This window comes from Aquarana catesbeiana, linkage group LG05 (genome assembly GCF_042186555.1).
Source record: "Aquarana catesbeiana isolate 2022-GZ linkage group LG05, ASM4218655v1, whole genome shotgun sequence".
Taxonomy (NCBI): domain Eukaryota; kingdom Metazoa; phylum Chordata; class Amphibia; order Anura; family Ranidae; genus Aquarana; species Aquarana catesbeiana.
The window spans coordinates 11,547,392-11,569,709 of NC_133328.1; the positions used below are offsets into that span (position 1 = coordinate 11,547,392).

The following is a 22,318-nucleotide window of genomic DNA, read 5'->3' on the forward strand; positions in this document are numbered from 1 at the left end:
GAGGCAGACGCTCACAGTCTACAGTCAACAGTGCTGGTCATGGACATGGTGCATCCTCTGCAGGTGGCCGTGGGGCACACTTGTCCTTTTTTCTGCTGTTGGCTGTGTTATTGAGCCAGAACATGCAGAAAAGTTGGTGGAGTAGATAACAAAGCCGTCCTCATCCTCCTCATCCTCTGTCACCCAGGCTCAGAGTAGTTTGCGTTCCAATGCAGCTGCCAAAGCGGCCTTTTCCACTGGCTCCTTGTCCACAGTCACTCCTTCCGTAGCCCCATCATCATGCACGGAGAAGTTCCCCGAACTATTCGACCACAGTGTCGGGTACAAGCTGATGGAGGATGCGCAGCGATTAGAAGGCTCCCATTTTGGTTCCCTGGTTGAGGAAGGGAGTAATGTGAGCCTAGAGAGAGGGAGTGCCCAAGAAGGACAAGAAACTGGCAGTCATGTTCCCCCAGCCGCAGCATACTGCCAAGTTTGCTACAGTGAAGAGGAGGGAGGGGATGATGAGGTCACTGACTCTACTTGAGTGCCTGATAGAAGGAGGAGTGTCACCCATCTACTCTTTGCTAGTGCCTGCACCTCTTTGTCTCCACCCGCCTCTGTGCTGGCCCCTGTCGGCACCTGCCGTGTACATTCCTGGATCTCCTTTAGTATGGAGGGACTTCTCAGTGCTGACAGTTGCTTCCCCAGATTCAGAACCTGGGCTTCCAGGGAAACAATGTGCTTACATTTTGCACAGCAGTATTCACCCTCGATTGGATGATCAAGAAATGCATACATGCTGCAAAATGTACAAAGATGTACAAAGATGTTTAGACATTAATGGCTGTGCGTTGAATTATTTTGAGGGGACAGCAAATGTACACTGTTATACAAGCTGTACACTCACTACTTTACATTGTAGCAAAGTGTCATATCTTCAGTGTTGTCACATGAAAAGATATAATAAAATATTTACAAAAATGTGAGGGGTGCACTCACTTTTGTGAGATACTGTGTATATATAGGGATGGGCCGAACACCCCCCCCCATGCGAACACTGTTAAAGTCTATGGGACACGAACATGACAAATCAAAAGTGCTAATTTTAAAGGATTATATGCAAGTTATTGTCATAAAAAGTGTTTGGGGACCCAGGTCCTGCCCCAGGGGACATGGATCAATGCAAAACAAAGTTTTAAAAATGTCCCTTTTTTCGGGAGCTGTGATTTTAATAAAGCTTAAAGTGAAACAATAAAAGTGAAATATTCCTTTAAATTTCGTTCCTGGGGGGTGTCTATAGTATTCCTGTAAACATTTCCGTGTTTAGAATAGTCCGCGAGCAAAATGACATTTCTAAAGGGAAAAAAGTCATGAAGTAACAGCGGCTATAGTGAATTGTCGGTTATAGTGAATTGTTTATGGGAGAAATCAAAAGTGCTAATTTTAAGGGTTAATATGCAAGTTATTGTCATAAAAAGTGTTTGGGGACCTGGGTCCTGCCCCAGGGGACATGTATCAATGCAAAAAAAAGTTTTCAAAAATGGACGTTTTTTCGGGAGGAGTGATTTTAATAATGCTTAAAGTGAAACAATAAAAGTGTAATACCTGGGGGGTGACTATAGTATGCTTGTAAAGTGGCGCATGTTTCCCGTGTTTAGAACAGTCTGACAGCAAAATTACATTTCTAAAGGAAAAAAAGTAATTCAAAAGTACTATTGCTAGCGCCGGCTATAATAAATTGTCGGTCCGACAATACACATAAAAGTTCATTGATAAAAACGGCATGGGATTTCCCCACAGGGGAACCCCTGAACCAAAATTTAAAAAAGAAAAAGGTGTGGGGGTTCCCCAAATTCCATACCAGGCCCTTCAGGTCTGGTATGGATATTAAGTGGAACCCCGTGCCAAAATTAAAAAAAAAAATGGCGTGGGGGTCCCCCTCAAAATCCATACCACCAGACCCTTCAGGTTTGGTGTGGATTTTAAGGGGAACCCTGCACAAACATTTTTTCAAAAAATGCCATGGGGGGTCTCCCCCCAAAATCCATACCAGACCCTTATCTGAGTTTGCAACCTGGCAGGCTGCAGGAAAAGGGGGGGAACGAGAGTGCGCCCCCCCCTTCTGAACCGTACCAGGCCACATGCCCTCAACATGGGAAGGGTGCTTTGGGGTCCCCCCCAAAGCATCTTGTCCGCATGTTGATGGGGACAAAGGTCTCCTCTCCACAACCCCTGCCCGGTGGTTGTGGGGGTCTGCGGGCGGGGGGCTTATTGGAATCTGGAAGGGGTCCCCCAGATCCTGCCCTCCCCCTATGTGAATGTACAATGTACCCCTACCCATTCACCACTAAAGTGTCCAAAAAGTAAAAACGACAGCAGACAGTTTTTGACAATTCCTTTATTTTAAAAAAAGTGCCCCGCGATGTAGATCCATCTTCAATCACTGCACCAAAGATCCCGAGAGATAAAAAAAACAGAAAAACTCTACCTCCATGGGAGGCGTCCCGCCGTCTGCAGCCTTTTTGTGGTGACAGCTCTTATATAGCCTAGGGCATGGCCACCCAGTGACATAACCGGCAGACTAATGGGACCCCCAGGCACAATAGTTAAAGGAATATTTCATTTTCATTTTTTAACTTTAAGCATTATTAAAATCACTGCTCCAGAAAAAAAGGCAATTTTAAAAACTTTTTTTTGCATTGATACATGTCCCCTGGGGCAGTACCCGGGTCCCCATACACTTTTTATGGCAATAACTTGCATATAAGACTTTAAAATTAACAATTTTTTTATTTTTCACATGCATGTCCCATAGACTTTAACGGTGTTTGCATGTTTGCACACAGTTTTTGTCTATTCGCATGTTCTGGTGCGAACCGAACCGGGGGGGAGTGTTTGGCTCATCCCTAGCACATATGTATTGGTGTTGGCATATTGGCGTCCAGATGGAGATGGGTTGTTGCCTCTATATAGCTTGCGCTTGAGCTGGTTGTTCAGGGATAATTCCCCATGAATGGAGTAGTTGGAGGCCCTCGTCGCCTGTATAGATGGTATGTTTCTTCCCATTTTTGGTAGCAATTATTTTAGTGGGGAACCCCCACTGGTAGGGAATCTTGTGGTATTTTAGAGGCATGGTAATCGTATTCTGTTGGCGTCTAAGCTGGCAGGTATATTGTGATTAGGGATGAGTCGAACAGCCCCCCGGTTCAGTTCGGACCAGAACACCCGAACATGCAAAAAAGTTTGTTTGAACACGCAAACACTGTTAAAGTCTATGGGACACGAACGTGAAAAATCAAAAGTGCTAATTTTAAAGGCTTATATGCAAGTTTTGCCCTAAAAAGTGTTTGGGGACCTGGGTCATGCCCCAGAGGACATGGATCAATGAAAAAAAAAATTCTGCAATCACCCACATATGCCACGTACTTACAGGAACAGCTAGAAGACTACTTCACCCTCAACAAGGGATCCACAACTGACAATGCCATCTTTTGAAATGCCCTCAAAGCATTTATAAGGGGGATTGTTATACAACTAAGTGCTAGAGAGAAGAGAAAGAGAATGCAGTGTCTAGATTCCCTGACACGGTCCATTAAAGACCTAGAAAAGACAAACCAAACTAATCCTGATCCCACACTTTAATCAAAACTCGTGCTTCTTAGACAAGAACTAAGAAAATTTCTGTTAGATTAATTTCAATAATCTCAGAGAAAATTTGAAGCTAAGCATTACACTACTGGCAATAAAGCAGGGAAAGCCATGGCCCTAAGAATCAAAGGCTACCACAACAAAACTAAAATATCACACCTGTTTCACCCAGCTAAACATAAACCTATTGACCCTCAAGCTATAGCAGATGCTTTCAGCCACTAATACAATAGACTACTGTAGAATCTAAAAGAGGACACCTCGATCCCACAGCCATCCAAAATTGAGATTGACACCTTCCTACAAGAAATTAATCTCCCTACAATTTCCCCAGAACAGCTCTATAAGCTAAATTCCCCATTTATGACCCAAGAGTTGATAGAGATAATCTCAAGTCTACCTTCAAATAAATCCCCAGGTCCAGATGGAGTCACTGGAGACTACTATACACAATTTAAGACAATACTAGCAACATTCTTGACCCAACTTTGCAATAATGCTGCTCTGTCTTCCTCCAGAAATACTTAAATCTCTTATCATTACCCTACCGAAGCCAGGGAAAGAACCTACCTCACCACAAAACTTTAGACCCATATCCCTACTTAATATAGACACAAAAATTAATATCAAATTGCTAGCTATTAGACTAATGAATATATGAATATTATGCCCTCATTAATACACCCTGACCAATCTGGATTTACGAAAAAGGATGCCAAACATTTGACGCTACACAAAGGATTATCAATATCATCCACAATGCTGCGAATACTCAAACACCTCTGCTCCTATCTTTGGATGCAGAGAAGGAGTTTGATAGAGTATGCTGGACATACCTCCAGGCTACACTATGTAAGTTTGGCTTTCAGGGATCTATCCTCTCATCTCAGCCATTATGGCCCTCTACACATCCCCATCAGCTCAAGTGTATACATCAGATATTTTATCCAAACCATTTCATATATCCAATGGAACCCGCCAAGGCTGCCCCCTATCACCACTTATATTTAACTTGATGATGGAACCTCTCGCAGAGCATATCAGATCGCAATCCAACATCTCTGGTTTTCAAATTAGCTCCAAGAAATATAAATTTAACTTGTTTGCGGATGATGTGAATTATTGATCACCAACCCAATTACTTCCCTGGCTTCGGTTCAATCTCTCTTACAGAGGTTTAGCAATATTTCATATTATAAGGTGAATGAAAACAAGTCCTTTATACAAGACCTTGGCTTAGATGGCATTACCATCAATCTACTTGGCAACTTGTTCCCTTATTCATGGGCTGACACAAGTATCTCCTATCTAGGAATCACACTCACTAAGCCCACCAAACACCTTTTCGCCAATAACTATGCAGAAGTCAAACATATGCTCACTCAAGAAATGTCAAAACTCACTCTCTAAATTTGAATTCACCTGGTCTGGAAGGTTGGCCGCCTTTAAGACAATGCTCCTTCCTAGACTTCTATACCTCTTTTGCACACTCCCCTTACCACTATTTCATACAAGACCTTGGCTTAAATGGCATTACCATCAATCTACTTTGCAACTTGCACCCTTGTTCATGGTTCGACACAAGTATCTCCTATCTAGGAATCACACTCACTACGTCCACAAAACACCTTTTCGCTAAAACATATGCTCACTCGAGAAATGTCAAAACTCACTCTCTAAATTTAAATTCACCTGGTCTGGAAGGTTGGCCGCTTTTAAGATGATGTTCCTTCCTAGACTTCTATACCTTTGTTTGCTCACTCTCCATATCACTATCTCATACATACATCAAATCTCTTCAATCAGTCATACACCAATATGTTTGGCAGGGGGAAAAAAACAGGCATGAGCCGAACACCTTCCCGGTTCGCACCAGAACTTGCAAACAGGCAAAAAATTTGTGTGAACACCGTTAAAGTCTATTGGAGACGAACATGAAAAATGAAAAGTGCTCATTTTAAAGGCTTATATGCCAAAAAAAGTGTTTGGGGACCAGGTCCTGCCCAAGGGGACATGCATCAATGCAAAAAAAAGTTTCAAAAACAGCTGTTTTTTCAGAGGCAGTGATTTTAATAATGCTCAAAGTGAAACAATAAAAATGAAATATTCCTTTAAATATCGTGTCTGGGGGTGTCCTTAGTCTGCCTCTAAAGTAGCGCATCTTTCACGTGATTATAACAATACCACAGCAAAATTACATTTCTAAAGGAAAAAATATATAAAATTGCCTGCTGCTGTAATGTATGGCCGGACCCCTGCAATATAGATAAAAATCATTGAAAAAAAAATGGCCACTCTCCGGAGATTGTTTACACATCTACAATTAGACACTACAGAAGTCCCAGAAAAAGTGATAATGTCTATCGACATTGAAAAAGCCTTTGACTCGGTCGATTGGTTCTATATGCACAAAATATTGGAGAAAATGGGTTTCGGGGCTTATTTCCATTGCTGGGTCACCCCCCTGTATAGTGGCCCTCAGACGGCAATTCTTGGTTGGAAGGGGCACGAGGCAGGGCTGTCCTCTCTTGCCCTTCCTCTTTGCCCTGATGATGGAGCCTATAGCAATAATGTTACGCCAATCTCAGGAAGTGGGTTCCATACAGGAAAGCCTTGCGCTCTATGTGGATGACTTGCTTCTGTTCCTCAGAGACCCGAGAACATCTCTACAGGCAGCATTGCGCATACTTGATAAGTTTGCTTCCTTCTCGGGTCTACGTGTGAATTGGACCAAGTCATCCATATTACCGTTGGGACCGGAGGCGCGAAGAGAGGATAACTACAGTCTCCCACTACAGTGGATTTCCGGAATTACTTACCTAAGGTTAAAAGTCACCGCAAAGATACGGGATTACATAACACAAAATTTCCTCCCATTAATTCCCCGGCTAACACAAAAAATACAGGCTTGGAAAAGGCTCCCACTATCTTTAATAGGATGCATAAATCTCTTGAAAATGACGTTCTTGCCAGTAATTTTTTATTTTTTGGGAGGATATGTGGGACCAGCCTTTCAAGCACTTGGTATCCGCAAGGGACCGCCTCATTCACTTTAAGTATCTACATAGGATCTATTACACGCCAGCTAGGCTGGCGCATATATACCCCACCGCCACTGATGAATGCTGGAGATGTTCTTCCTCACATGCAAATGCGGAGCATATTTTCTGGAGTTGCCCGCAGATCAAATGTTTCTGGTCTGCGGTCACCTCCTGTTTGTCTGAGGTTCTCAGTATCCCAGTCCTTATGACTCCAAGAGAATGTCTCATAGGTTTGGTGGAGGAGGTGGTCCCTTCCCTAGCTCACCGCACTTTACTTAATATAGGGTTGTTCTATGGTAGGAAGGCTATCCTATTACTTTGGAAAAAGGCGAATGCTCCTAAAATAGCTTTCTAGAACGGCCTGATGAACTCCGTTATCCACCTTTGTAAGGCCACGTATATCTCAAGGGGCTGTAAGAAAAAGTTCTTCATGGTCTGGCAGCCATGGTTAGATTCCTCTACAACAGTGGGCTGATGTAATCAAGCCGGCAAATTTTCCCCCATGTCTTAGTTTTTTATTTTTATTTTCATATAGATTGTTAGAAGCATGATCTCATTGACAGGGGTTGGGTAATGTACTCCCTTGATGTTGGTGTCGAAGGACATGCTATACAGGTATAGATGACTGTTGTGCTATTTTCCTCCTAGATTGGTGCTCACGGTTGAGTTCTAGGGGGGAGGGGTCATCTAGAGTAGAATTTATATAGGTTGTTTTGTTGAACTATGTTAGTTCTGAATTGGCACTGTGAGGCCTTAGGCTAGGTTCACACTGCTGCAGTGCGAATTTAGCGCGATTTTGATCCGATTGCGTTGCAAATTTGCATTGCAAATTCTTTGTGTGTTCTTGCGATTCTACTGCAAATTTGGCAATCTATGGAGCTGAATTCGCATTGCACACGGATCAAACTCGGACAGGACCCTTTTTTTACGCAGGTTAAATTCGCAACGCATTGATGTGAACAGCACTCATGGAAAACAATGTTATTAAAATGACTTGCGAATTTGAGCGATCGCAGCGGCTCAAATTTGCAATAAAATTCGCAGCAGTGTGAACCTAGCCTTAAAGAGGGAGGGTACGTTGCCCTCTCAGACTCTATGTGTATGTTTGTATACTACTTATACTATGAAAAAAATATTGAATAAAAAGAAATTTAAAAAAAGAAAAAAAACGGCATGGGTTCCCCCCAGTCCATTACCAGGCGCTTTGGGTCTGGTATGAATATTAGAGGGGAACTCCGCAACAAAATTTAAAAAATAATTCTGTGGGGGTCCCCCAAAATTCATGCCAGGCCCTTCAGGTCTGGTATGGATATTAAGGGAAACCCAAAACAAAATAAAAAAAAATGGCATGGGGGTCCCCTCTAAAATCCATACCAGACCCTTATCCGAGCATGCAACCTGGCAGACTGCAATAAAAAGAGGGGGGACGAGAGAGCCCCCTTCCTGAACCGTACCAGGCCACATACCCTCAACATGGGGAGGGTGTTTTGGGGTCCTCCCTAAAACACCTTGTCCCCATGTTGATGGGGAGAAGGGCCTCATCCCCACAACCCTTGCCTGGTGGTTGTGGGGGTCTGCGGGTGGGGGAGCTTATCGGAATCTGGAAGCCCCCTTTAACAAGGGGACTCCCAGATCCTGCCCCCCCATGAGAATGGGTATTGGGTACATTGTACCCCTAGACATTCACCAAAAAAAGTGTCAAAAAAATAAAAATGACAGTAGATAGTTTGGAACAATTCCTTTATTAAAAAATAAATGTCCCCTGATGTCCATTCATCTTCGATCACAGCGCTGACGACCCGGGAAAAAAAAAATAACGGAAAAACTCAGCCTCGATGGGAGGCTCCCACTGCCTGCAGCCTTTTTGCATTGACAGCTGTTATATAGCTGAGGGCGGGGCCACCCGGTGACATAAGTGGGTGAGCCCGCCCCTTCTGACATCATGTGCCATCACGTAACATCAGAGGGGGTGGGGTCACCAGTTTATGTCACCGTGTGGCCCCGCCCTTATCTATATAACAGCTGTCGATGCAAAAAGCCTGCAGTCGGGGGACTCCTCCTGTGGAGGTGGAGTTTTTCAGATTTTTTTTTCTCGGGTCCATCAGCGCTGTGATCGAAGATGGATGGACATCGTGGGACATTTAAAAAAAAAAATAAAGGACTTATCCCAAACTGTCTCCTGTCATTATTACTTTGACACTTTTTTTGGTGAATGTGTGGGGGTACAATGTACCCGATACCCATTTTCCTGCAGCCTGCCAGGTTGTGTGCTTGGATAAGGGTCTGGTATGGATCTTAGGGGGGACCCCCATGCCATTTGTTTTAAAATTTTGGTGCAGGGTTCCCCTTAATATCCATGCCAGACCTAAAGGGCCTGGTAATGGAGCGGGGGGGGACCCTGACCGTATTTTTCAATGATTTTTATCTATAGTGCCAGGATCCGGCAATACATTACAGCCCTGAGCAGTTTTAAATGACATTTTTTCCTTTACAAATGTCATTTCGCTGCTCTCGTTCGTAAAACTATGTACGGCCGCTATGTAAGCAGCCTAACATAGTGTGGGGCGTGGACTCAGCCCCCTGAGCCATGATTGGCCAAAGGCACCCTGCCTTTGGCCAATCATGGCTCTCACAGCAGAGCGTGCTGTGATTGCCCAAAGCATGCAGGTCAGGTGCATGCTTTGGACAATCAGCAGCCGTCAATGCACTGTGATCTTGCGGTGCATTGACAGTCTTGCCGTTCATTATGGGGAGTTCTGTGGGTGCTCGAATTTCCCGAGAACGTCCCACAATGTTCTAAATTCAGCCAATAGGTGAAAACCCGATGTTCGAGTCGAATTTACGTTCGATTTGAACATTGGGCTCATCCCTAGTAAATGCAAAATTCATTAAGCACAGGCTAGCACAGTGTTTCTCAACTCCAGTCCTCAAGGCGCCCCAACAGGTCATGTTTTCTGGCTTTCCATTATTTTGCACAGGTGATTTGATCAGTTTCACTGCCTTAGTAATTACTACAGCCATTTCATCTGAGGGAAATCCTGAAAACATGACCTGTTGGGGCGCCTTGAGGACTGGAGTTGAGAAACACTGGGCTAGCATAATGCTACAATACTAACAATTGAAAGACTGGATGTCTTCACCCCCCCAACGCTATGGGCAAACATTGCAGCCACCATGATACCGGGTGGCAATCTCAAACTTTGGCTATTTAGCACAGTTTCCAGCCCCCCGGGACCCAAACTTCTCTCCCTGACTATCCAGGCCTCTGTTAATGCCTGGAAAACATTACTTTCCTCTAAATGGACACATCTCTCCACCAAAGCCCTCTTAATACCTCTCGTAACATTGCATTTATTAACCCCAGACTTAGTCCTACCTGCCTGTGTAACAGGTCAGATGGTTCACAATTCTGAACTACGAGACAGATTGGCACACAAAATGTTTACTCAAACCCAAACAGTTTGTAAAGCCCCTTGCAAAGACTTTCTTAACTACTATAGAATCCAACATTGCCTACCCTCACCTCAAAAGGAGCTATACCTACTGAGCTTTGGAACTACTACAAAGGCATCTCCTTAATCTACTCAATATTACATGAAAAAAAAAATATTTACCAAATCCATACCGTTCAGGAGATAGGAGGAAGACTTACAGCAGCAATTTACTGATCAACAATGGCAGATGGCCTTGCGCTTGATTTACAAAGCCACAAGTAACGCATCACTCTGGGGATTGACCCAGAAAATAGTTCTGAAGTATCTGACACCCCAGAGACTTGCAAAAGTCTATAACCATTCTACACCTACATGCTGGAGAAACTGTGGCCAAGTAGGTACTTTGTACCATATATTCTGGTCCTGTCCATATTTGAGGGATCTTTGGACAGGCATATCAAATATACTAAAGGATATAGCAGTTTACTGAATCAAATCAGGCAGTGATTGCAATTGGTTGCTGGAGGTTACAGTGTATCATTACCGCTCACTGACTGGCTGCTAGAGGTTACAGCACACATTATGGCTCACTTATTATTTGATAGAGGTTACAGCACATGTCTTCTGCTTGTTTATTGGTTGCTACAGGTTACTGTACATCATTACTGCTCACTGATTGGTTGCTACAGGTTACTGCATATCCTTAGTGCTCAATGATCGGCTGCAAGAGGTTAGTGCGCATCATTGCTGTTCACTGATTGGTTGCTAAAGGTTACAACACATCATCTCCTCAATGCCTGCACACCATGGACTGGGGAGGTGAAGGGACCCATCAATAGACAGAAACTCCTAGAGATCCTAGGACTCCTGGAATCAGTGGCAGTGCTCGGGGAGAAGTGGGGGGGTCAGTGGCAATGCTGGGGGGTTGATGGGATCAGTGGTAGTGGTGGGGGGATGGGATTAGTTAGGAGGCAGTACACTATGGCAAATTCTGAATCATGTAGAGCAAAGCTGGAAATCTTTGGGGAATTTGCAGTGACCACCAATGTGAGGGGGGATTTTTCACTGGCCACCATGTAACGGGGGATTTTACGCCACCCACCAATATAAAGAGGGATTTCTACACTGACACTGATGTAATAAGAGCATTTACACCAACCATCAGTGAAAGGGGCAATATGAAATGACCTTCCTGTAAGAGGGAATTTACACTGACAACCGAGGAGCTTTTTACTGACCACCAATGTAAGGTGACACTTCTACACTGACCACCAATGTTACAATTTACAATTTACAATGACCACTAGTGTAAGGGCAATTCTGCATTTACCACCAATGTAAAGGTGGTAACCAATGTAATCAGGGCCATCTCTAATATTGACAGGACCCTGGGCAAACATTATCTTGGGTCCCCTCTTCCATGCAATTTCACTCTCCACCTGCTATGAGACATACAATAAATAGCAGCTAGACTCAAAATCAGTTTACTGAAGAAGATCAACGATTGCGATTGGTTGCCAAAGGGTACAGTTTATCATTACCGCTCGCTGACTGGCTGCTAGAGGTTACAGCACACATTATGGCTCACTGTTTATTTTCTAGAGGTTACAGCACATGACTTCTGCTTGTTGATTGGTTGCTGGAGATTACTGGACATCAATGCTGCTCACTGATTGATTGCTAGAGGTTACTGGACATCTATACCACTCACTAATTGGTTGCTAGAGGTTACTGCACATTATTACTGCTCACTGATTGGCTCCTAGAGGTTACTGCATATTCTTAGAGCTCAATGATTGGTTGCAAGAGGTTAGTGCACAGAATTACTGCTCACTGATTGGTTGCTAAAGGTTGCATCACATCATCTCCTTACTGCCTGCACACCATGGACTGGGCAGGTGAAGGGACCCATCAATAGACAGAAAACTCCTAGGAATCCTAGGACTCCTGGGATCAGTGGAAATGCGGGGGAGGTATGATCAGTTGCAATGCTGGGGGGTTGATAGGATCAGTAACAGTGGTGGGGGGATGGGATTAGTTAGGAGGCAGTACACTGTGGCAAATTCTGAATCATGTAGAGCAGGGGTAAGCAACCTTTTGAGCACAGTGTGCCGAAAAATGTTTTCAAAGAAATTGAGCGTGTCGATTTTATAAACAAAAAAATGTCAACTTCACACTCTCAATCACGAAAATGATTTTTTATAAAGCAAATGACCCGACAATAAAATACATTTGTTTTTGGTTGTAACGTGACAAAATGTGGAAAATTTCAAGGGGTATGAATACTTTTTCAAGACACTGCATTGTCTGAACATTTATAACATCGTTGTTATAATTTATTGAAAGTTCTGTTGAACTGGTTGACAAAATGAACTTTGCATATCCAAAAATTCAATTACAGTCTGCTGACTTTACACAGCTCCTCCCCCCTCCCCAGGATAATTAGGCATTGGATGGATTTTATCGATAAGTCATACCAGGTTCCCCGCCCTCATTGAGGAGTGGATTTGGTGTGGGAGGAAATGTGTAAAGCAAACACCCATATAAATACAGAGGGGAGGCTATGAAAATTTCAGAAGCTTCAAGACTGTACAGGTAAGAACTTCATATGTAGAAATACCTGTTGGTGGGGGGGGGGGGATGAGGGCAACTGCTTAGGTTACAAAGCACAAGGGGATACAAAGACATCCCAAAGGTATCAGAGAAATTAAAGTGTATGTAATGACAATTTTTTTAGTCAAATAGGATAGATAGAGGAATATTTAGAGGAGTATTTAGGCTCCATTCACACCTATGCAAATTCTACAGTACACATGTGTTTTTTGTGCAATTTTTGTGCCTTGTTTAAGGCAGCCCATTTATTTCAATAGGTTACCCTAAGGCTGGGTTCACACTGATGCGAATTGAATGCAGATTTCTCCGTATCCAATTCGCATGACAGGTGAGTGTGACCGGCTCTTAATGGAGCCGGTCCACATTGGAAAAGGGTCCTGTGCGTCTTTAGCTCAGTTTCAGGTGCGAATTCAGGCAAAAATTTGGACCTGATGCTCACCTGAATCGGTAAATAGACACACACTGGACCTCCCTGTTGTGACCCCCACCCGCATCAGTGTGAACCCAGCCTTAATGTGAAAATCGCACAAAAGTGCATATTCCTTTTTTAAAGTTGCACTGCACCAAAACACAGGGTACTATGCTAGCATGCATTTTGGCGCGTGCAAGGTTGCATGCCTGCAAAAGCGATGTACTTTTTTTCGTGTTATGGAAACATCGACATTGATGGGGGGCATTACGTCATTCTCCCCTAGGCAAGAAAGAAGGACTGTGATGCAGCATTAAAAAGGAATAAGGAATCATTTTCATGTTGTGGGGGAGAGAGGGAGGATCAGGGCCAAAACTTGGGGGGCAAGGGGGATATGTGCCCGGGGTGCCACATTAAGACTGTAAGACGGTATAGCTATTCCTGTGGCCGGCACATCTGAAGAGATGTATAATCTAAGATTAGCTGCACAACCCACTATGTGCAAACAAACATGTGCAATCTATATATCATCAACACATGTTAATTAACCAAAAAACAACGAGTGTTAACCCTTTCATGACTAAGCTTATTTTTGAAATTTGGTGTTTACAAGTTAAAATCCATATTTTTTGCTAGAAAATTACTTAGAACCCACAAACATTATATATATTTTTTTAGCAGAGAATCTAGAGAATAAAATGGAGAGTGTTGCAATATTTTATATCACACGGTATTTGTGTAGCGGTGTTTTAAACGCAAATTTTTGGGAAAAGGGACACGTTCATGAATTTTAAAAAATCCAAATAGTAAAGTTACCCTAATTTTTTTGTATAATGTGAAAGATGATGTTATAATTGCACGCACTTGTGGAATGGCGACAAACTACGGTACCTAAGAATTTCCATAGGCGACGCTTTAAATTTTTTTTACGGTTACCAGGTTAGAGTTACAGAGGAGGTCTAGAGCTAGAATTATTGCTCTCGCTCTGACGATCACGGCAATACCTCACATGTGTGATTTGAATACCGTTTACATATGCGGGTGCGACTTCCGCGTGCGTTTTCTTTGCTGTGCAAGCTCGCGGGGACGGGAGCGCTTTAAACATTTTTTTTTCTTATTTATTTTATTTATTTTTATTTTTATAAATTGTGTTTTAAAAAAAGAAAAAAAATTTTGATGACTTTTATTGCTGTCACAAGGAATGTTAACATCCCTTGTGATAGTAATAGGTGGTGACAGATACTCTTCATAGAAGGACCGGGGTGTATTTTTTAAAAACCTTTGCCATTGGCATCCGAGTAAATGGGAAGTGACGTCATAACGTGGTTTCCGCGTTTACAGTTAGGAGGCTGGAACGAAGCCACCCATGGCTTCATTCCAGCCCGCCCCCAGCCGCTGGAGGCAGCTGATTGGTCACCGGGCCTCCCGATGGCATGGGAGGCGGCGGGAGGCGGTGGGAGGGTATTTTAGCCGCATCGGTTGTTATACTCGGATGGCCGATCGTTTGCTCTAAAAAACGGTACCAGGATGAGGCTTGCAGCTGCGGGCATCATCCCGATGTAACCCCGGAAAGCCGAGTACTCACATCTGCGTACGCTCGCTGGGAAGGGGTACAAATAAAAATAAACTAGAGTAATAAAATGTCCATAATGAATGACATTCAGTATGTCTCAATTGAGAGTAGGTCCTTCGTTGAGAAGGTAAATACGTCCTTCAATAGAAGGGGAGATGCTCTTGTTTCCGTGTGCTCCCGCAGGACAAACTAGGAACAATAAATATACCAAATGGCCGCTTACCAGATCTGTAGGATCTCTATTACGGAGATCATATGGGCCTATACAGGAGGGATCATTCAGGCAGGAATCACACATCTATCCAGATCCTCTCCTCTGCCAGCCAAACCAAAGTGCTGCAATGCTCTCCGTGGGACCCGTGGTATCGTGGGTACACTCGTTAATAGAAGAAAGAGAAGGGACTTCGTACTATGTTTAGAATCAAAGAGTTCCTTTATTCCTTATAACAGGCAACTGACATCTTACAAAGTAATAGCAGAGAATTCAAAATCTAACAGCCGTGGCTCAAGCCAGCCAGCTGATGTGCAGTGACGTCAGATCCTTTCGCTCCACCCGACGCTGCGTTTCTCCGTACTAGGCATCAACAGGGAAAGGAGGCTCAAATGAGACATACTGAATGTCATTCATTATGAACATTTTATTACTCTAGTTTATTTCTATTTTTAATTAACACTCGTTTTTTGGCTAATTAAGACGTGTTGATGATATATAGATTGCACATGTCTGTTTGCACATAGTGGGTTGCGCAGCTAATCTTAGGTTATACAGGTTTGTAAGCTGAATATTCCAGTTTTTCTTTAGCTGCAGAACCATCAATATTTACAGTTTTTGTTTACTATACACACAGTTTCACATATATATCACAGTTTTGGTATAATACATATTTTTATATACTGTATATTTAAAATTTCTTTGGGGTTTAGCGCGGATTAGCCACGTTACACACATCTGAAGAGATGCCAGGGATGCCAGTGCAGAGACAGCTTAGCCAATTAAACAAAGAGCTGGTGGCAAAGGAAGACTTCCACCTAGGGTTGCCACCTGTCACCCGGACAGTTCAGGTTTGTAATCATGTGTCTGGGTTTCAGACTGCCTGAAACCCTTACACATTATTTAGACTGGACTATGGCTTCCCAGCAGGGTTGCTGGCTCCAGGTGTCTGTTACATGCTCTTTCATGCTGCCCAAAGCCAGCACTAACAATCCCCCCCCACACACAAACACATAGACGGAAGAGGAGAGAGGGCTCGATCTGCACCTCTTCCTCCTGCCTCTAACCCTCTGTGTCTGCCCACACTCAAATCTCCAGGGCTGTGCCTCAGAAAAGGAGAGTGGGGGCTGGAAATTTAAAGTCCTGAAGAAATTTTTTGAATATTATGATACAACATGTTGTGAAATAGATAAAGTGATGCGCTGATGTGTTGAAAAGTCTGCTGTGAAAGTCTAATTGGAGACCTCCCGGAATACAAATCCAAAAGTTAATTCACCATTTGTTCTTGTGAAATAATAAACAAACAAAAATATGTGGAAAAAGGTGGTGAAAAAATAGAGTGAAAAATATATTAAAACAGATATATTAAATAAATATGTAGTTGGTAACAATTATAAAAGGATTACACTTGTGTGAATTCCCATACATCTTACTTGAAAAGGTGACTCCTTTGCAGGTTAGAAGAAAAATGATGATGATACCTCTTATCTGTGTTTAAACAAGGCTTACTGAGTCTGGGTTAATCAGCAGAGGATAGGCTTACATCCTCCGGCTAAGGATCATCTAATCTCCGCTTCTCCTGTTCATATGTTTTCCCCCACATGAAATACAAAAGTGGGACAACACCATTGCGCACATAACCTCTACTAAATAAAGTTAACAAAGAGCCCAATAGATCCACTCACATGATGTAAAAGATATAGATCGCATTTCACTGATATATGGTCAGTAGAAATCACTCGCCTCCTTGTTCCTCCGTGCTGATGCTATTCAGGATCACTGCAGGCTGCACACTGACAAGAGCTGACAGGCTCCTTCTCCCTCACGTGTATTGTCACTAGATACGTGACTTTTTCAAAGGTGTTTGTGAGCCACCACTAACTATCAGACCATAAGGCTCCATTCACACTAGCGCGTTTTTTGATGCATTTTGCATTTTGCAGAAATACATGGGAATTTTTTAACATGGGTTCCTATGGAACATGTTCACATCAATGCTTTTTTGTATCTCTGCGTTTTTGGAAAGGGTCGGGGACTTTTTTTCATGCAAAAAGCAGCGTTTTGCATGTAATGGATTTCAATGGACAAGCATCAAAAACGCAAGTGCACCGTTTTTGCAGCGTTTTTGCAGTGTTTTTGGTGCGTTTTTGGTGCGTTTTTGCCGGTTTTTTTTTTGTATTTTTTTTTTTTGTAATTTTTTTTTAAGACTGTAAAAAAAAAAGAAAAAAAAAAAAAAAAACGCAAATCGCGGCAAAAACGCCGCAAAAACGCTACAAAAACGCTGCTCAAAAACGTGCCAAGCATGAAAAAAAAACCTCCAAAAACGCTCAAAAGCAACATGCATAGGTGTGAATCGAGCCTAAGGCTCGGTTCACACAGGGGCGACTTGTCAGGCGACCTAGTCGCCTGACAAGTCGCCTCCCGTTCTGTGCTACGGAACCGTTCTAATAGGAGCGACGCAAGTCGCTCCGACTTAGAAAAAGGTTCCTGTACTACTTTGGGGGCGACTTGAGGCGACTTGCATAGACTTCTATACAGAAGTCGTTTTGCAAGTCGCCTCGGAAGTCGTTTGCAGGTCGCCTCGCTGAGGCGACCTGCAAGTCGTGCCGCCCCTGTGTGAACCGGCACTTAGGGTCTCCAAAACCAATGCTTCTATGTGGAATTAGCCGCCAGCGTTACACATGTCTCATAAATCATGCAAAAGGTCAAAATGAAATATATAAATATGCTGCGCTATCAAAAATACATGATTCAGCATACAGTGCTAAATGTGCAATCCATGCAATATTGCAAATAAAGTGATAATGTGCATACACGTGAACAACTCTGTGGTAACATTCAAAAAAAAAAAAAAAAATATATATATATATATATATATAAAATGAAAGTCCTTGAAAAAATCGCAGGAAAAAAAAAAAAAAAAAAAAAAATATATATATATATATATGAATAATATAACATATATAACAGTGAAATATGCTAAAAAATAAAATATAAAGTGCTGCAGTGTATAGTCCATAAGTGCTCCAAAAATCCATGCGATTCAGTGAGATGCCAGAGGTAAGTTGCTGTATTCACACACAGGTGCTCCCCCCTAGGTGATAGCTGCTCACCTTAAGGCGCGTGACCTTGCTGCTAGGCTTGGTCAAAACACGTCTTTGAATCACTAAAGGGTTCAATAGCGCATCCGGGATCCTGGGTTGATCTTATGTCACTGTACATCAAAGGAGTGCCACTTTTACATTGGTATATAAATAGAGAGAGGGCTTCATGGTGCAGTATGTAAAAACTTTTGTTTATAAAACACAGTAAAATCCCACACAGGATACTCACACTAGCATGGCGCTTCAGGGCACCACTCTAAAATAGCCACAAATAGGTGGGATAAGCCGGCCGATATCGGGATGGTATGCTGATCATGCACGGCAGGTCCTCTGTCCAGCATTCCGTCCTGACCATTCAAGGCCAAAAAACCCCTTAGAGAACCCCAGATTTAATTAAAGAGCAGAGGATCTGGCCCTAGCAGGACAAAAAACAGATCCCTCTAATGCCGCGTACACACGGTCGGACTTTTCAGCTACAAAAGTCCGACAGCCCGTCCGACAGACTTTCGGCAGACTTTCAACAGACTTTTGGCGGACTTTCAACAGACTTTCTAATGACCGGAATTGCCTACACACGATCACACCAAAGTCCGACGGATTTGTACGTGATGACGTACAACCGGACTAAAATAAGGAAGTTGATAGCCAGTAGCCAATAGCTGCCCTAGCGTGGGTTTTTGTCTGTCGGACTAGCATACAAACGGCCGGATTTCTGGGTCCGGCGGCGTTATGACGTAAAGATTTGAAGCATGTTCCAAATCTAAAGTCCGTCTGATTTGCGGCTGAAAAAGTCCGCTGAAAGTCCGGGGAAGCCCACACACGATCGGATTGTCCGCCGGACTTGGTCCGTCGGACTTTTGTAGCTGTAAAGTCCGACCGTGTGTACGCGGCATAATGGTGGAAAAAAGCACCCATCTGAGGGTATAATGTGGCACCCAATGTCACACAGACCAGAGTGTCCTCTTATGCCAGATAGAATTATGGGGCCTGCAAATAAAAAGGGACCCACCACCCAGATTCAATGAAAAAGGGGAAGAAACTGGGTGCTGATTCCAAGGCTGACATCACATAGGGAATGCATCCACCATACATACTTACAGTTAGTGTATTATAGACCTCCTCTCTTAAAGGACATCCTGATCCCCGGGTGTCCAAAGAAAAGGGAAAAGATTGCATACATTAAAGTACTGAAAACCCCATATGTATTTACTTCTCAAATTCCAAAACAATTTACCCAAAAAGTAAAAACACATGTGAAGCCTCACAGTGAGGAGTGGAAGAAAAGAGAAAAGGAGTGCCAAAATGGTATGAAGATGAAGGGCATAAAATGAATCCAACCCCTGGGGGAAGTATCATGCCTTGTAAAGAATCAGTCCATAACATCCTTTTTGAACCATCAGTCTGTTTTTCCCGAACGGAAACCCTCAAGAAACGGTCTGAAGCTCTCCATTTCATTGAGGCTGGGAGGGGGGGGGTCGTGGCTTTTAGGTACCTTTCGCGCTGGAACAGAACTTTATTCCAGTCGCTCCCTCTAATGGGTATATGAAGTCTATCCAGTACGGTAAAATTCACTTTGGGTAATTTATAACTGTGTTCTTTAGCAATATGTATATGTAGATACAAATTACCTATGCCCAAACGGGTGACCCCGCCCCCTCTGACAACATGGGGAGAGCCATAGGGAAGTCCCCGTGCATCAGAGGGGGCGGGATCACCGGGTGGCCCCACCCTCCGTTATATAAGAGCTGTCACCTGAACAGAAGTGTCACAGAGCGGGAGACTCCCACTGAGGCGGATCGGAGGACAAAGAAGCCGGAGGAAGATGCCAGTCAAGAAGACCGGAGGAAGAAGCGGAAGAAGATAGAGGAAGAAGCAAGGGAAGAACAAGAAGGAGGAAGAAGAAGAACACCGAAGGAAGACCAGTGTCGTCTCTAGCTTTCATATTTAGGGGGCGGCACATGGGGGGACAGGGACAAAAGTAGGGGGGCCAACTCTTGCTGTCCTGCCCCTGCTATTGACAGCGCTGGTCTGGTGTCTGTCTCCTTGGCAGCGGCGGCAGTCGTGGAGGTCCAAGCCTGTGTAGGGTGTGGGCTTTGATCAATAAAATCACTATCATATTTAACACTAGGATTTGACTAGGAGCATCACCTGGATTGCATCACGATCAGCATATCAGAGAAGGCTCCACTGCTGCTAAGCAATCTGCAGGGAGCTCAACTATCTGCAACTATAAGGCTCGATTCACATCTATGCATGTTGCTTTTGAGTGTTTCTGCAGTGCTTTTTGCGGTGCTTGCTGCGCTTTTGAACACGTGTTTTTGCCGTGCTTTTGCTGCGTTTTGCATTTTTACAGTGTTTTTTTCTTATACTGTATACAGTGTAAAAAAAAAGAAGGAAAAAATGCAAAACGCTGCAAAAACGCGCCAAAAACGTGGTACTTGCGTTTTGGATGCAGGTCCATTGAATTCTTTTACATGCAAAACGCTGCATTTTGCATGAAAAAAAGTCCCCGACCCTTTCCAAAAACGCAGAGGCACAAAAAATGCATTGATGTGAACATGTTCCATAGGAAACATTAAAAAATTCCCATGCATTTCTGCAAAATGCAAAATGCATCAAAAACGCATTAGTGTGAATAGAGCCTAAGAGATGGGCTCGGGTGTGTTTGAAATCCCACATGCCCGATCCCGACAGGAAGCCGACACTGCACACCGCTAATCACAGGCAGTCAGACATTTCCTGATCTGTGCAGCTGTGAACCCGGAAATGTCTCCCTGCCTGTGATTAGCGGTGTGCAGTGTGGGCTTCCTGGCGGGATTGGGCATGTGGGATTTCAAACACACAGGATCCCATTTCTAACAACCAATTGTGCTGACCCTCCTATGCATGAGCTCATCAACCCCATAAAGTAATCAGCACTGGGTCCTAATATGCTGCTGCCATTGAGACAGAGACCAGCGCTGTCAATAGCCGGGACAGGACGGCAACCCTGATAGTTCTGCCGCAGGTCCACACTGGGAGTATTCCCCCATCCACCTGGAATGTGTAGACGGGGGAATTGGAACATTTTTCTTTTTTCATTCAACCTAACAGTTGAATGAAAAAAGAGATCAATGTATGGGCTGCCTAAGAGCTAAGATTAGCCATAGATAGTTTACATCTCGGCCGGTTCATCAAGAACTGGCTGAGATTAAGGCTGGGTTCACACTAGTGCAATGCGGGAACCCTGCGAATCCACTGCAGGTTCCAGCATTGCGCTCGACTCGCACGGCAGTTCACATTGCCATATGTGAACTGCTGGGGAGTGTTATACAACATTAATGACACCCCCATTTTAGCTCGCATATCTCAGTTCGGACATGAATCGGATTGCATAGGTGTGAACACCCATGCGATCCAATTCTGGTGCGGACCAAAATAAGGGTCCTGTGCAAGTTTAGTCCGAATGCGATGTGATTTCAGCCATACTATGTGTATGGCTGAAATCGCATTGTATGGACATCGCATGTGATTTGCACTGCGGTGCGGTGCGAATCACATACGATCTCGCACTGCGCACCGGTGTGAACCAGCCCTTAAACCATTAATAAGCCGACTGAATGTATCAAGTTGATCGATCAAATTGGGTACAGCCAGCCTGCCGGATTCTCTTATGATTATCACTAGTGGGAGAATACAATTGTTCAGTGGAAAGGATTCCCCTGTCAGCACTGACTGTGCTGATGGGGGGAATTATGCAAATTTCTTTCCTGCAATCTGTGACTGCAGGAAAGAAATCTGTACTTTCTAAGTTTATGAAGGTCTTGGAAGAACAGGAGGGGGGGAGGGAGACAGATGGGGGAGAGAAGGGAGGGAGATGGAGATAAGGACAGTTTGTTTATTACAGTGTACTGCAGTGTGTATTCACCCACAGGTCCTGGCTCAGACAGGCATCATTCACACACACAGAGGAATCTGCATTCTGCAGCTGCTGATTTTCATTTTCTCGCCCACACATCCCCTCTCTCTAGATACATCTGCACCCCAGTGTCTTGCCGAGAAAGTTCCCCCGGCGGATAAGGACCCCCCTGTACTGTGCATGCGCTGTGCTTGCGCAGTATGAATGACTATGGAGCCGCCAAAAGACTCCGAAGTTGAACAGCTGATCGTCAGGTCTACACGGCGCCTGCGTACTGATTCCAGGTTCAGGCCCCACCATCCAAGTGGACATAGAGCTCGAAAAAAACTATGCCGAGCGAAGCGAAGCTGTGCCAGAAGCATGGCGAGTGAAGTGAGCCCGCGAGGGGCCCTGTTACAGGCGCCG

The 22,318-nt window shown here is 43.8% G+C and overlaps 1 protein-coding gene across 2 annotated transcripts in view; it reads left to right on the forward strand.

Annotated features, from left to right (window-relative positions):
* The first annotated feature begins 12,639 nt into the window (after positions 1-12,639).
* The window catches only part of LOC141144076 (fucolectin-like), a 32,387-nt gene continuing 22,708 nt past the window's right edge, over positions 12,640-22,318 (forward strand). The window contains exon 1 of one of the 2 annotated variants that reach the window (XM_073629439.1): positions 12,640-12,700. In XM_073629439.1, the coding sequence (XP_073485540.1) occupies positions 12,669-12,700 (32 nt within the window). In that variant the 5' untranslated portion in view covers positions 12,640-12,668. The remainder of the gene's footprint in view (positions 12,701-22,318) is intronic. The other variant, XM_073629438.1, reaches the window with a different exon arrangement.